Source organism: Athene cunicularia (assembly GCF_003259725.1).
Source record: "Athene cunicularia isolate RWA chromosome 19 unlocalized genomic scaffold, athCun1 chr19_part1, whole genome shotgun sequence".
Taxonomy (NCBI): Eukaryota; Metazoa; Chordata; class Aves; order Strigiformes; family Strigidae; genus Athene; species Athene cunicularia.
In genome coordinates, this window is record NW_020799124.1 from 6,440,488 (window position 1) to 6,454,028 (window position 13,541).

Below are 13,541 nucleotides of genomic sequence, written 5' to 3' on the forward strand. Positions count from 1 at the left end.
TCCCTCTGAAGGAGACGCACATTATGGCCATCCCAGTCAAGGTTTATCCTGTATCAGATACTAGAAACTCCACTTCACCGTCCAAGGATTTCCCTGCTAGGGTTTTCTGATGTCTAGTAAGGGTGCTGAGTTCCTCTGCAGTGCGGGTACAGTTCAGTGCTGAGTCAGCCACGCACATGATGCTCACCCCTGGGTGCTCAGACCTTCCTCGTTCCGCTCTCCGTGGAAAGGCTTCCCTAGGAAAGGGGAAGCTGCTGCAGCACTTCCTTTGCTCAACATCACGAGCACAGGAGGTGCTAAAAATTAACAGCTCTGCTTCACAATATCATCCGGTTACCTCAGTGTTAAATGTATTACAACGCTGCCAGCCTCTATTCCTTAAATTAAAAATAAGCAAGTGAATTGACTCTATTGTAATCTGAAGGAGTCTGTTGCTTTCGGGGAGTGGGAAAGGTTGGGCTCATCCCAGACAGTCTCCACGGACCTGCCCTGGGGGATCTGGCCCAAAAGGTCCATGACTCTTGCCACCCTTCCACTACAGCTCTGACACCACAACACCAAACAGCTAAAGCTGTGCAGGAGAACTACAGTTTGTGGGAAGTCCCAGGCTGAAATACAACAACCCGGGCATTTAGTTTTTTTCCCCCCTCACTTTTCTGATTCTGCTGTATCAGAGCCATTTATAAAATCAGGAGGGGAAAAAGATACGAGCAGCTTATTCCTGTAGGAACAGGCAGGTTCCTGGGCTAGGTCTTAAGCAGGGCTTTGTATAGGACCTGTGACATACCACACCAGTTTCTAAACAGGTTTTTCCAAGTATTTCTGCTTGGCAGAGGGATTGTAGGACTGTCAGTGGAAGGGGACAACTCCAGCAGTACAGGTTGGACAGCCAAGATGTAAAATTGCTTTTTTAATAATAAATGATCTGTTCCCTCCCTTTCTGTGCAATTCCTGCCAGACCGGTCCTGTGATTGACATGCCAGTGCCTGCCAGCTTCAACGATATCACTCAAGACCCCAGCTTGGAGAATTACATTGGCTGGGTTTGGTATGAGAAAGAGGTGCAGCTTCCTCTCCGCTGGCTTCAGGATGACCTCAACACCAGAGTGGTGCTCCGTTTTGGTAGTGCCCATTACTACTCCATTGTGGTATGTTGCACAGGAGATGGTCCGTGTGTTTCCAAAATCCTGCTGCGCTAAAATCTGTCCTGTGACTTCTTCAGCAAACACATCTCTGCCTAGATTTTGTATCCGGTTGCTATTTTCTTAACGCTTGGCTAGTTTCCTCCAGTCAGGAACTCGGCCAGGCTTCCAAAGCCTCTCTTTTCTGATCCTCCAGTATCAGGACTAGTAACTAAAACATTTCCTTGCTACAGAATCTGCCCCAAATAATGTCTCTCAGTGACGCTTGTACGTGACCCAGACCTAGCTCCCAGTTATGGAAGGGCTGCTAGGTTGATCCCTCAAGGAGTAAGAGCCCAGGAGGTTCGGTGTTACTGGGAATCCTGACTGCCCTTTGCTGGGCTCCTTCCCTTCTCCCTGCTATGCTTGCTACAAAAACCCAGTGACTGCTGCTTGGGCTCACAGGTGTCTTCTCTTGCAGTGGGTCAATGGAGTGCAAGTCATGGAGCATGAAGGGGGTCACCTCCCTTTTGAAGCAGATATAAGCAGCATCATCCAGGGCAGCCCAGGGATCCCCTGCCGCATCACTGTCGCGCTCAACAACACTCTGACACCCCATACTCTGCCTCCGGGGTCAATTCAGTACATGAATGACAAAACAAGGTGAGTTGCTAAAGCTCTGCACTGCTGAGCTTATCCCAGGGATGAGAGAATGGGAATTTATTCAGCTACTGGTTCATCAGACCCTCCAAGCAATTGTATTTATGGTGAAACTCATCAGTTGAGCAGGGAGTAGTTCAAGTTTTGGTGCCATGAGGAATCTGCACTGAGTTATTGCGTCTGTTTTACACACAGGACGCTGAGGTTAAGTGATTTGCCAAGTTGAATCCATGGCAGATTTGAGAAGCTTGAATTCAGCTGGAAACTGCAAGTACCAGCTATCCTAAAGGATCAGACCTCTTCAGGCACTGGGTATTTGTTGAGTGGTAGTCCCCTTCAGTGTAGCAGCAGTAGCACTACTGAAAGATAGATCCATCCTGTTATAAAGACTATTTTACCAGCTGGCATCTATTATTACGTGTCTATTTTACATTGCTAGCATCCATATGCTTCCTTTAGTCCTTGTGTAATGAAACATAATGCAGCCATTTCTCCTGTCTTGCTCACTCAGGTATCCCAAGAACTATTTTGTACAGAACATCAGGTTTGATTTCTTTAATTATGCCGGAATCCATCGCCCGGTTGTGCTTTACACCACTCCTTCTGTCTACATAGATGATATTACTGTGACAACTACTTCATCAGAGAGTGTTGGTAGGTCCAGAACAATTACAGCAGCTACCTCAGGCCCCAAATGGAGATGACAAGGGCAGCAGAAAAAAATATCCTGCAAAAGTCTGATTGAATTTGTTTTATAGTGGCTTTCTCTTCAACCTGAGCTGTTCTGTTGCACAGCTCAGCAGCTGCAAGAATATGGTAAAGAGTTCAGAAGCAATAAGAAAAAAAGTGCTTGCAGGAAACTGCTGTTGAAGTGAAAGGATGATCAGGTGTTTCTCGAAGTAGAATTTCTCAGTAAGGGCAATCTTCCTGCCACTTAAAGCAGGATTATCTCTAACAAACAGAGTTTTGTGACACACAAATCTTTCTGGAAACTCCTGGACCTCAAGACAGACAGGTTGTGCTTCTTACATTTAATTCATGCCACTCCATTGTTGTTCTACATCTCCCTCAATTTTTAATGCTGCTGTTTCTTGCATATATTTTTTCCTTTGCAGCAGTCTCTGATTGTCTTTTGTTTCCTTTGAACCAGCAATGGTGCAATACCAGGTGTCAGTTGTTGGCAGCACACTCTATTCCTTGTCCCTGAGTTTACGGGACCAAGAGGGGAAGGTGGTTGCTACAGGCGATGGGCCAAGTGGAGAGCTAAAAGTTCTGAACCCAAATCTTTGGTGGCCTTATCTGATGCATGAGAACCCTGGATACCGCTATTCCTTAGAGGTAACAGTGACATTTCTTCCTTTCTTCGTGCATTCTGTCTGATGGTCTATTTAATAGAGTTAAGGAACTGCCATATGGCCCATCCTCCCTACTCATCTTCTCTCACGGATCCTGCTCAGGCAACCAGAGTGGCATTGCTAATTATGCAGTAATCAAATCAAGCTTTGACAGCTTCCTGGGTTCTGAACTGAAAGGTCTGTCAGCGAGAAGAAAGGCGTGCCTGGAGCACGTGCATGCACTCCAGGATGCTTGCCTTTCACATTTAGGGTCAACCCATCCCCTGCAAAAGGACTGTTTGAGACAGTACAGGGGAGGAGGTATTGTGAAAGCTGAGAGTAGAGTCTCTGAGGAGCAGGCTGCTAACCTTTCCACGTGCTTTGCTATGCAGTGAGCTTTCTTCCCACTCCCAAGACAAGAGTTCAGCTTCAGTAGCACGAGCCTGGAAGACTGTGAGTTAAGGATGAGTAGTGACGTTTAGGTGCAAAAATCAGGGCAGATGAGCTGCTGTGAGTTTCCAGGGGCTCAGGTTCGTATCTCTTGTGAGCAGATGACATTTCAGTCATTGCCGGGTATCAAGGTGCAGGGTGGGAGAGGTGTACTGCTGTCTTGCCTAGGGGGATGAAATGGCATGAATGAGTAATGGGAAAAGACACCGAAGCTCTTGGGGTGAATAAGCCCCAGAATGGTCATCCAGGGTTCATTTCCCATCCTTCAACCTCCCCAGCTTGGATTTCTATTTTCTGTTAAGTCAGACCTTGCTCCTTTCCTGAGGACCACAAGAGGTGGCTGGAGGAGCAGGGCTAGGAAATGGATGGGAGGTCAAGGTAGCCCTTACAGACGGGGGCAAGGGAGGACCGGGCATCCTTGCAAAGCCCATCATGTCACTTGTGTCTCCCCCTTGAAAATCCAGGTGAAAATGCAGGCACAGGCAAATGGGGCATTGCTGGAGGATGTGTACACACTCCCGGTCGGCATCCGCACCATCCATGTCACCAGCACCCAGTTCCTCATCAACGGCAGGCCCTTCTACTTCCATGGCGTCAACAAGCACGAAGATGCAGATGTAAGTGTGTGGCACCCACAGTGAGGGCCCTAATGACACCTGGCTTCATTCTGCTGAGGCAGCACCCACTCTTGACTCCCCCCTCCACTCCAAGGGGCCGTTTCCTCACACCCTTCTCCCAAGCTGGGAGCTGTTACGGGGAGCTGGAGTGAACTTCTGACAGCATTAAAGGGACACCACGCCCAGCCTTGCTATAGTTGTAACATCCCTCTCAGGGCTCACGGGCAAGCCCATGTTTGCTGGCAGAGGAGCTAAAATGACCCTCCGGCCATTGCTTCCATCAGAAATAGCAGCGCTCAGGTTCCCCATGCTGGAAAATGCTGGGAACAAAGTCTGTGGTGGGGAGGTCTGAGCAGCGGTGGACCTGCAGGCTGAGCCGCTCTGTCCCTGCCCACGCTGCCTGCCAGGCCACTTGCCTCAGGAGCAGCGGGCACAGGCTCTCCTCACAGGCAGAGTCCTGCAGGTCCGGGATCCTCCTTCACCCTGTCCTCCCCAGCCCACTTCATGGGTAACACCAGAGGGAGGGAGAGGGAGGCACCTCTCCGAAATGCCGGGCAGCAGCAGTGCCAACAGCTTGACTGCAACTGCCATCCCCTCTGCTTCTGCAGACAGCCAGGGTCTGAGTGTGCCTGTGGCAGTGCCCCTGGGAAAGGCAGACACTGCTCGGAGAGGTGGAGCAGTCAGCTAGGAAGGGTACCCGAGGCTGGAAACGCTCTGGGAGTGAGCAGGGAAGCGGTGGTGCCCTGCTAACGGGTGAGGAGAAGCCTCAGCCCGGCAGCGTGACAGGGTGCCATGTCTCTCTCCCCCCCAGATCCGTGGCAAAGGCTTCGACTGGCCCCTGGTCGTGAAGGACTTCAACCTGCTGCGCTGGCTGGGGGCGAACTCTTTCCGCACCAGCCACTACCCCTACGCTGAGGAGATCATGGACCTGTGCGATGCTTACGGCATTGTGGTGATCGACGAGTGCCCAGGAGTGGGCATTAAAATGTCGTAAGCAATTGCTCAAAGGACCCTTCCCCTTCTTTTTATGTTCATCCCTGCTACACAATCCCCCTCCCGTCCCTCAGCGCCTGTTGTCTTGATAATGGAAGTACTTTGCTCTATTTGGAAATCAGCGTGTTGCGCCACGTGTGCCTGGTGAGGTTGGGCAACCGGAGGGCGTTTTGCCACGTGGCCATCACATCATTCGGTCTGGCTCAATTAATGAGCCCAAACCACAGCCCTGAACTGTGCAGCAGGCTTTGGGGTAGTAGGGCAGAAGCCATATTCAGTATCAAGGCTCAGCTGTGCTTATACACCCCAGAGACTTGAGTTTTCACAGGGAAAGACAAAGGGGATGGATTTTATACCCTCACCTCACCGGGTCTTACTTCCTTTTGTCTTTAAGCGAGAGCTTTGGGAACAAGTCCTTGCAGCATCATCTTGTTGTGATGGAGGAGCTGATCCGCAGGGATAAGAACAGACCATCAGTTGTGATGTGGTCAGTAGCCAACGAGCCGGCATCGGAGCTGCCCCCAGCAGGTTACTACTTCAAGTAAGTGCATCTGCTTTTACGGAGAGCTGAGGCTTGAATCTTGACAAATGATGCATCTTCTTCCTTTGGGATAGCACAGAGAAGTAGTAAAGAGAGGGCAAGCATTTTTTTGAGAACCCTGAAACAGTACCCACAGATACAAACTAAAAGTGTAACTGCTGCATGTGTTGAACTGATGCTCAGAACCACACAACACTCTCAACTTGTTTCTGAACCAGTAAGGCTCTGCAAAATTACCACGAGTCCACTTGGTCTGAGCATCCCTTCTTGACGTAAGGGTCAAGCAAAAGCAGACCTGATGGGAACAGGATATTCCTTGTTACCAGTGGAAGATGAGTGCTAAATTCTTTGAAAATTGCAGCAAAGCTGTAAAATAATAAGCCTTTAATTCTGAAGATGAAGTTCTTCAGTTAGTGCTAGTTAGTTGGTCTGCAGGGGATTGTGACACCTCACTTCAAAGCCACTGCTTCGAGTCCCTACAGACTCCTTGGTTTTATTTTTAAAGAGATTTGAGCTTTGGATAGCCAAGAGTCATTTCTGTAATGGGATAGCAGCTATAAGTGCATTAAGATGTAACTGTGAATTTTCAGTCTTCAGAATGATCCATCACCCTCCTGCAATGTCGAGGTAGCAGCAGAGCTTGACCTTCCCCTTCTCTCTTAGCACTCTCATTCGGAGTTTTCTCAAAAGCAGCCAACCTGTGACTGCTCTGCCTGCTGTGGTGCCGGGTTGGGACCTTGTGCTTTTGCAGGAACACAGCCCGAGAGTTATTCAGAAACCTCCCATTACCTTTCTTTCTTTTTTGTCTTCAATGTCCCTGTCCCAACATCTAATCTGCTGGCACCAGCAGACAAATTAACATGTCCATGTTTGGAATGCTTCCACTCTGGTCTTTATTCAGGTGGGATAGCAAGCAGCTTTGTGGCAGACAGTCTCCTTGACAAGATATTTATACTCCTACAGAACTGGCTAGAATTGCAGGCGCTTTATAGCAGCTGATCACTAAGCATCCTGCAGTATTTAATTAAAAATACTCTGTCTGCGAAATCAAAAGCAGTTCCAACTGTTGAGGGGGGGTGGAAGGACAGAGAGACTGGGGAAATGGGGCTGTGCTTCTCCAGAGTGGTGTTGAACTCTTGCTTTACTGTTTGCAAACAGGACAGTGATAGCTCACACTAAAGCTCTCGATCCCTCCAGACCAGTAACCTTTGTGACAGATGCCAATTACGCTCTTGACCATGGTGTAAGTTTATTTTCTAGCTCTTTTAAAAATTCATACATCAAATTTCTTCTTGTCATTTGTTTTACAGTCCTTTTCCCCCCACCTCCTCAAGTTTACTGGAGGTATTTGACAGGGAGAGGCAGAAGAAAACTTATATTTTTGTTTCTAGTATAAAGCACCTTATCCTGTAGTTGTAGTTCAGCTGAAGAAAACCCCAAACCTCTAAGCGAGAACACTGCTTTGTCCTGCATGAAGTATGCGGGATCAGACCCCTGGATGCCATTAACATTGTCATACTTCACTATTCCATTGATTGTGTTTACTAATGCTCAGGATTTTCACTTGCAATTAAACCAAAGCTTAAACCTCTTTAAAAATGCTAATGTACCTTCTGGAAGTCTAAATGAAGAAAGCTTTGCTTTAATTCCTGCTTTAAACTGCTCTAGATCTTATTTGGCAGATGTCTGTTAATGCTGAATAATCTTAAAGCTCTTCCAGCTTCATAATTAAAGTCCTAGAGCTGCATAAATAGCCAACATGCACTTTTCTTGCATGTCTGTGCCTTAAGCTGCCACAGCATGAACCAAGGATCTTTAACATGCATACATTTGTTTTTGGAGTAGTTCCTATGCAATTTCTAATTTTTCAAGGTGGCTTTACAAGATTTGTCACTACTGTACAACACTTCTAGCAGGTGAGTGTGTAGGTACATGATACTACCCCATCCCTCTTACAGGTTATTCTTTGTATTTCTTTCAAGCTGTCCTACCCTTGGCAGGAATGGCCTTCTGTTCCTCGAATGAGAGGTCTGTTCCTTGCCACCCCAGGAAAATAAAACTGCTTGCCTTAGTTTAGAAGGAACCCAGCAAGGATCTACTCTTGGCTATTGCTGTTTCATCAGGCACACACAGACTCTGACATCCCATCCCCACCAGCTTGAGGAGACACAGGAAAACAAAACCAAAGAACAGATCTCATACACTGATGTGATATTAGAACTTTTTTTCTTTTATTACAAAACATGTTAAGAGAACATTGAACAAGTTACATACAACATCACTTTATCTTTAGTGGGCTTTGTGCCCTTTTATCATACTGTCCATGTGGTAGAAATGGCATATAACTTGCAGAATGCTTAGTCTTAGTATTGCACCATCGATGCACAAATTTAGTTGCTAGTCAAAATATTTGACCACTAACTTGGTAATCACATTCCAATACTCAAAAAAAGTACATCTAAAATGTACCAGCAAGCCAGAGACATCTTGGAAATTCAAAAACTTCTAATAAACCTGAGGATGAAATGGGTTGATTTTGTCTTGTTGCTGTGACTTCCTAAGTCCGTAAGAAAAATGCCAAATTAATGTGCCTTTAGCTTATTAAATTTATCCTGCCTTCTTTCTGGGAGAGGTGTCATGTTGGGAGGACCTGAGTGATGGGGGAAAAGACTTTATTCTATGTGTAATAAAACTGTATTCCATGAAATGAACCAAAAGGAGGATTTAGCTTTATGAGTGAGTCATCTACTTTGAGCTCTGTGACAAAACACTCTCACCTTGTTTTTTGTAGGCTCCTTATGTGGATGTAATTTGTGTAAATAGCTACTTCTCCTGGTATCATGACCCAGGCCACCTGGAGGTTATTCCACTACAACTCACAACACAGTTTGAGAACTGGTATAAAACCTACCAAAAACCCATTATCCAGAGTGAATATGGAGCAGACTCGGTTCCTGGACTTCACAGTGTAAGTGTTATACATGCCCTAGATGGAAAAAAAAACACTGCTCTTCTTACAGAGTCAGCAAAATTGAACTCGAAGAGATGGGTACCATTGAGCCTGACTTGTGAGTGTCAGAAAGACTCCAGAATTGTAATCCTGCTCCAAGGAAATCTACTGAAAACTTTAAGCACTGAGCACTCTGAAATCTGTCCCTTGGCATTTCTAGAAAATGCTTAATTGAAGAGAGGACACTGGAGACTAGACATTCATTTCATGATGCTACCCTGCACAGAAGGGGGTGCCACTCCTATACCTATGGTGATAAAACACCATTACCAAGCCAAACCACAGACTTCCCCCCCAGGTGTATCTGGCATTGTGTTCATATTTTATGTGCATTTCCCCTTGTAATTTCAGTAGTTGCTAATTGTCACTATATAGCCATTTTAAATGCAGCAGCAATGAAAAGACCAAGCAACTGTAAAGCTTGTCTTCAGGAAGTCAATAGGAAGTTAACATATGGAGCCTTTGCTGAGATTAACTGTCACCTTCATTCAAGGCCACCTCTTTTTTTCTGGCTGTAGGATCCACCTCTTATGTTCAGCGAGGAGTATCAGAAAGCTATGCTAAGAGAGTACCATTCTGTTTTTGACAAAAAGAGGAAAGAGTATGTGATTGGGGAGCTCATATGGAATTTTGCTGACTTTATGACTAATCAAGGTAAGCTTATATTCTGAACAACTCTCCATCCTTTTTGCATGGTTTATGACACAAAGAATACTGTGCTGTAGGGTAGGACAAAAGGGCCCTCTGCTTACCAGGACAGAGCATAGCTGGTTTCTATGACAAAGTCTAGCATGACCAGAGCCAAGAGGGCATGTCCTGCCTGCACTTAATGCATTCTCTCTCTCCCACTTGAGCTCCTAGATGTCCCACCAGGAGATGAGACAATGTGCCAGGGCAGAATGCAAGGGAAGCTTGTGAGCAGACCCAGATTACTTCCATTTCTAGGCCATCCTCAATTCAGTCAGCTGTTAGGGATGTGTCTCACTTGCTTCATATTTCATCTACAACCGCCCTTAGTAACAGAGCACCTTAAATAATGTTTTACTAACTTGGTATAGAGATTTAGCAATAGAAGACCAGATGCCACGCTGGTAGACAACAGTCTATCATGACACTCCATCCACAATTAATAAATCAGTGCATTTGCAAAGTATGGGGCATTATTTAATTTACAGTGCAGTCACACAGAAATTAAACGATTACAACTCAGAAGGAGACCTAGTAAGGAACCAGTTATGCATATGCCACCTGCAGTGAGTTAGGGTGGTGAACAGTCAGCATTCATTTCAGGCAGAGAAACACCATTCAGAATAATCTGTAGAGCACCAGTATAAGCATTAAAAAGCTAAGTCATCGCAGAGAAGCAGTCAGAAAAATAATACCATTTCCAAATAGGAGGATGGAGAAAACGTAGACAAGTTCATATACACGTATGCAGTTCCATGTCTCTGCATGTTGCAGTCATCTCTTCTAGTTTCCTATGAAAACTAAAACAGGCAAAAAGGCTACAGACACCACTAAAGGACAGTACAAATAGCTAGTAATCAACATTTTCACCATCAAATTTCAAGGTGGAACTAATGGCAGAAGGAGTATCTGCTCTAAATATAATACTGATCAAGTTAATGGGCACACCTGAAACAACTGTCATCAACTTACCAGTTGTAAATACAATGAATTGCAGTTATATTGCTCAGTTACATCAATTAATCTTGCCAAGCTGACACAAGTTACACCTGCCACGTTCCCCACTGTACCTGACTACATGTAGAAGAAAGTGCGTAGGTCTCTTCTTCCTAACCTGATTTAGTACATACACTGTAACAGTTCACAGTACAGGATATAAGAGCATTTTACATATACTTGCTTTATTTTATAACTTCTCTACAGGGACCACACGTGTTTTGGGGAACAAGAAAGGAATATTTACCCGCCAACGACAGCCCAAATCAGCTGCATTTGTTCTTAGAGAAAGGTACTGGAAGATTGCAAATGAATCAAGCTGTCTTCCTCCTATAATAAAATCACATGCCCTCTTTCTCAAATGAAATCAATAGGTGTAATGGCTGGGTACTATGCTGAACTTGTTCATTAAATTTGTTTAAAAAATATTTATGTCTGACTCAAGTCTTGCAAGTCTAATGCAATTTCTAGTCCACCTGAAGTAGTTACTATGATACAAAGCAGATCAGAAACACTCGTTTCCTGTGCTTAGCCATGTCTGTAGGCTTCCTGTCTCCAGGTAGTAAAATGAATATTCAGAGTTTCAAGGAGCTGAAGTTAGAGATCCTGACTGAGGTATCTTTTTATGGCAAAAAAAAAAAAAACTATTACATGACACAAATCAATGCTGAAGACTTTAAAAAAAAAAAAATCCGTTACTCTAAATAAACATCACATCCCTCCAATGCAATTGAGGTTTTCCAGTTATACTCCCCTAACAGTTACACTACTGAGATCACAGCACATTGTCCACAGAATTACCAAACAGCACAATTTATATAGCTTCTCACACTCAAAAAAGAATGTATGTGGCTGGCTGAGAAATTCTGAGAGCTCACAGCATTCAGGAGGTCTATGAACCACTGCTTCTGTGAGGATACCCAACATACTCCAGTACAGTATGGAATTCATACTACAGCAGCAAGGTGGAATATGTTAAGATAGGTAGGTACTACATCAATTTAACTTTGTTTAAAACTATTTATTTTACTCACAGTACCAGAACTGCCACTATTACATGTGGTTTTACCTTCCAGCATGGAAGGGCTTCCTTCATATTAAATTGTCACTATGCACTACAGTAATAGTAGTCTAGATGTTTTGCTTTAAACTTTTTTGATGTTGGCCTGAAGCATTCAGGGGTAGGGCAATGTGTAAATTAAAGCGCACACAATACTTTAGACAGTAATGTAGTGTAGTAACATCCCTTTCAGGCTGCAGTCTTAAAAGGACACTAAAGGCCAGGCTTTAGCCTGTAACACATTATGCCAATACTCACAGAAGAGTTCAGAACACACTGTTTGCAAACTTCTTATTGCAACATCCCAGGGTTGTCCCCAGAGCAGCGTCACCTGTGGCAGAACCACAAAACTGGAGGCTGCCTACTGAATTTTGGAAGTTGGCACAATTATGTAGCTTCATTATTCTGATTCACAGATACTATGTGAAACCGTTATGATTATTTTTTCTGCAACTGGCTCTTCTGCTAGTATCTTAAGTGACCAAAACATCTGCCAATAGAGAGAAAATATTTGCTCTTATGTCATGCGGTGGCCAAATCTCTTTTTAGATGTGGTACATTACAAACCAACAACACCTTCCACACTGCCACATGTAGAATAAGGACATACATGTTTACTGCAGACTTCAAAACAATTTTTGAGTTTTTAAGGAAAAAAAGAAACATACTCTCCACATTCCTTATACTGTGTTAGGTCTGCAGATTTTCTGTATAACTGAAACCCGAGAATATGAAAGTCTATCCACAGGGAAAAGACACTTGCTCAAATGTACCGTGGTAGAAGAGTGAATAGCATATTTAAGCCCACTACCAGTGTTCGAAAGTCATTTCAATTTCTCAATCTAGACATAATTTTTTTTAAAAAAAACATATTCTTCCCCATTTCAACAGACATGACATACCAACAGCTTCCACATCAAAATACAGATAACGATTTGACACTGTTAACTCATTAAGAACTAGGGCTCAGATCCCTGTGATAACACAGGGCTTGTGGTTGCAGAAGAGAAAGCCATTACTTTCAGTCCAACAAAACAGATGCAAAGTTTAATATCCACACGTATGGTAAGCACACATTTCAGTGTCTTAGCTCCTGCTTGTTCTTAACAGCTCAGTGCAATTGGAAACCCAAGCCACCTATCCAACCCCTCCACAAAAGCTCCCTCCCTCCCTCCCCCCCAATCCAGGAAAACATACAGCAGTTTCCAGACACTTTGTCATCTTGTTGGAGTGGAGTTAAAGCAGACCTACAGAACCAAGAGAAGCAGGAAGGGATAAAAATAACATACTTAACAGGGGTTTTTTGCATGTTGCTTAAAGAACTGTAAACAGTTAAAGCCTCAAGTCAATGCTGCTCAACCTTTACACACCCATGTGCACACAACATTCATCAAGACACAATGAAGCTGCAGAAACTCTATAAACTGGTATCTCCGAGGACCCAAGTGCTTTAACCCTTCTACTGCTAACACACAATGTCTTTGAAAAAAAAAAATTTAAAAAAAAAAATCACAACTTAATACATTTCTAGAAACAGAATTACAGTACTGACTTTAAAAACAGTTTCTAAGGCTCAGACTGAGTCCAAAAAGGCCTCTGATTGGGTTCATTCAAGCTCTTATGTTTGGACTGCACGAATGCAGCATAAGAATGATTGCAGCAAGACATCCACAGGTAATTTCTACATTTATTTTTTTATACCAAAAAGTTATGTGCAACAAATAGAATTCGTACATATTTACATTGTTTTACCTGTTAGCAAAATTGTATCCTAAACCTCCAATAGAGAATCTCTCAACTTATATTGATAAAAGGAACATCTGCCCAGTGACTCCATTTAAATGGATGTTTAATTTGGAGTTTAAAGCACTAGTAATAAATAGTTGATGGAACATACTATACAGAACAAACACCTAATATTTAGGCCATGCTTAATACAGTTTTATGGTAACAGAATACTTCATCTTTTCTGGACCAGTTTTGTCTAGATCACATTTAAACAACATTGGCAGAACCAAAGCTATTCGATCTCTCTTTGACTTTAGCCCACGTAAATTAGGAGCATCAAGTGCT

The 13,541-nt window shown here is 44.1% G+C and overlaps 1 protein-coding gene across 1 annotated transcript; it reads left to right on the forward strand.

Moving 5' to 3' along the window:
- The first annotated feature begins 712 nt into the window (after window positions 1-712).
- GUSB (glucuronidase beta) lies at window positions 713-12,998 on the forward strand. Its single transcript, XM_026861489.1, has 11 exons — window positions 713-1,147; window positions 1,602-1,783; window positions 2,292-2,434; window positions 2,931-3,118; window positions 4,029-4,181; window positions 4,993-5,171; window positions 5,569-5,715; window positions 6,874-6,958; window positions 8,507-8,683; window positions 9,244-9,379; window positions 10,616-12,998. The coding sequence occupies exons 1-11, from the start codon at window positions 977-979 to the stop codon at window positions 10,771-10,773; spliced, it is 1,719 nt and encodes a 572-aa protein (XP_026717290.1). The 5' UTR covers window positions 713-976; the 3' UTR covers window positions 10,774-12,998.
- The last annotated feature ends 543 nt before the right edge of the window (window positions 12,999-13,541 follow it).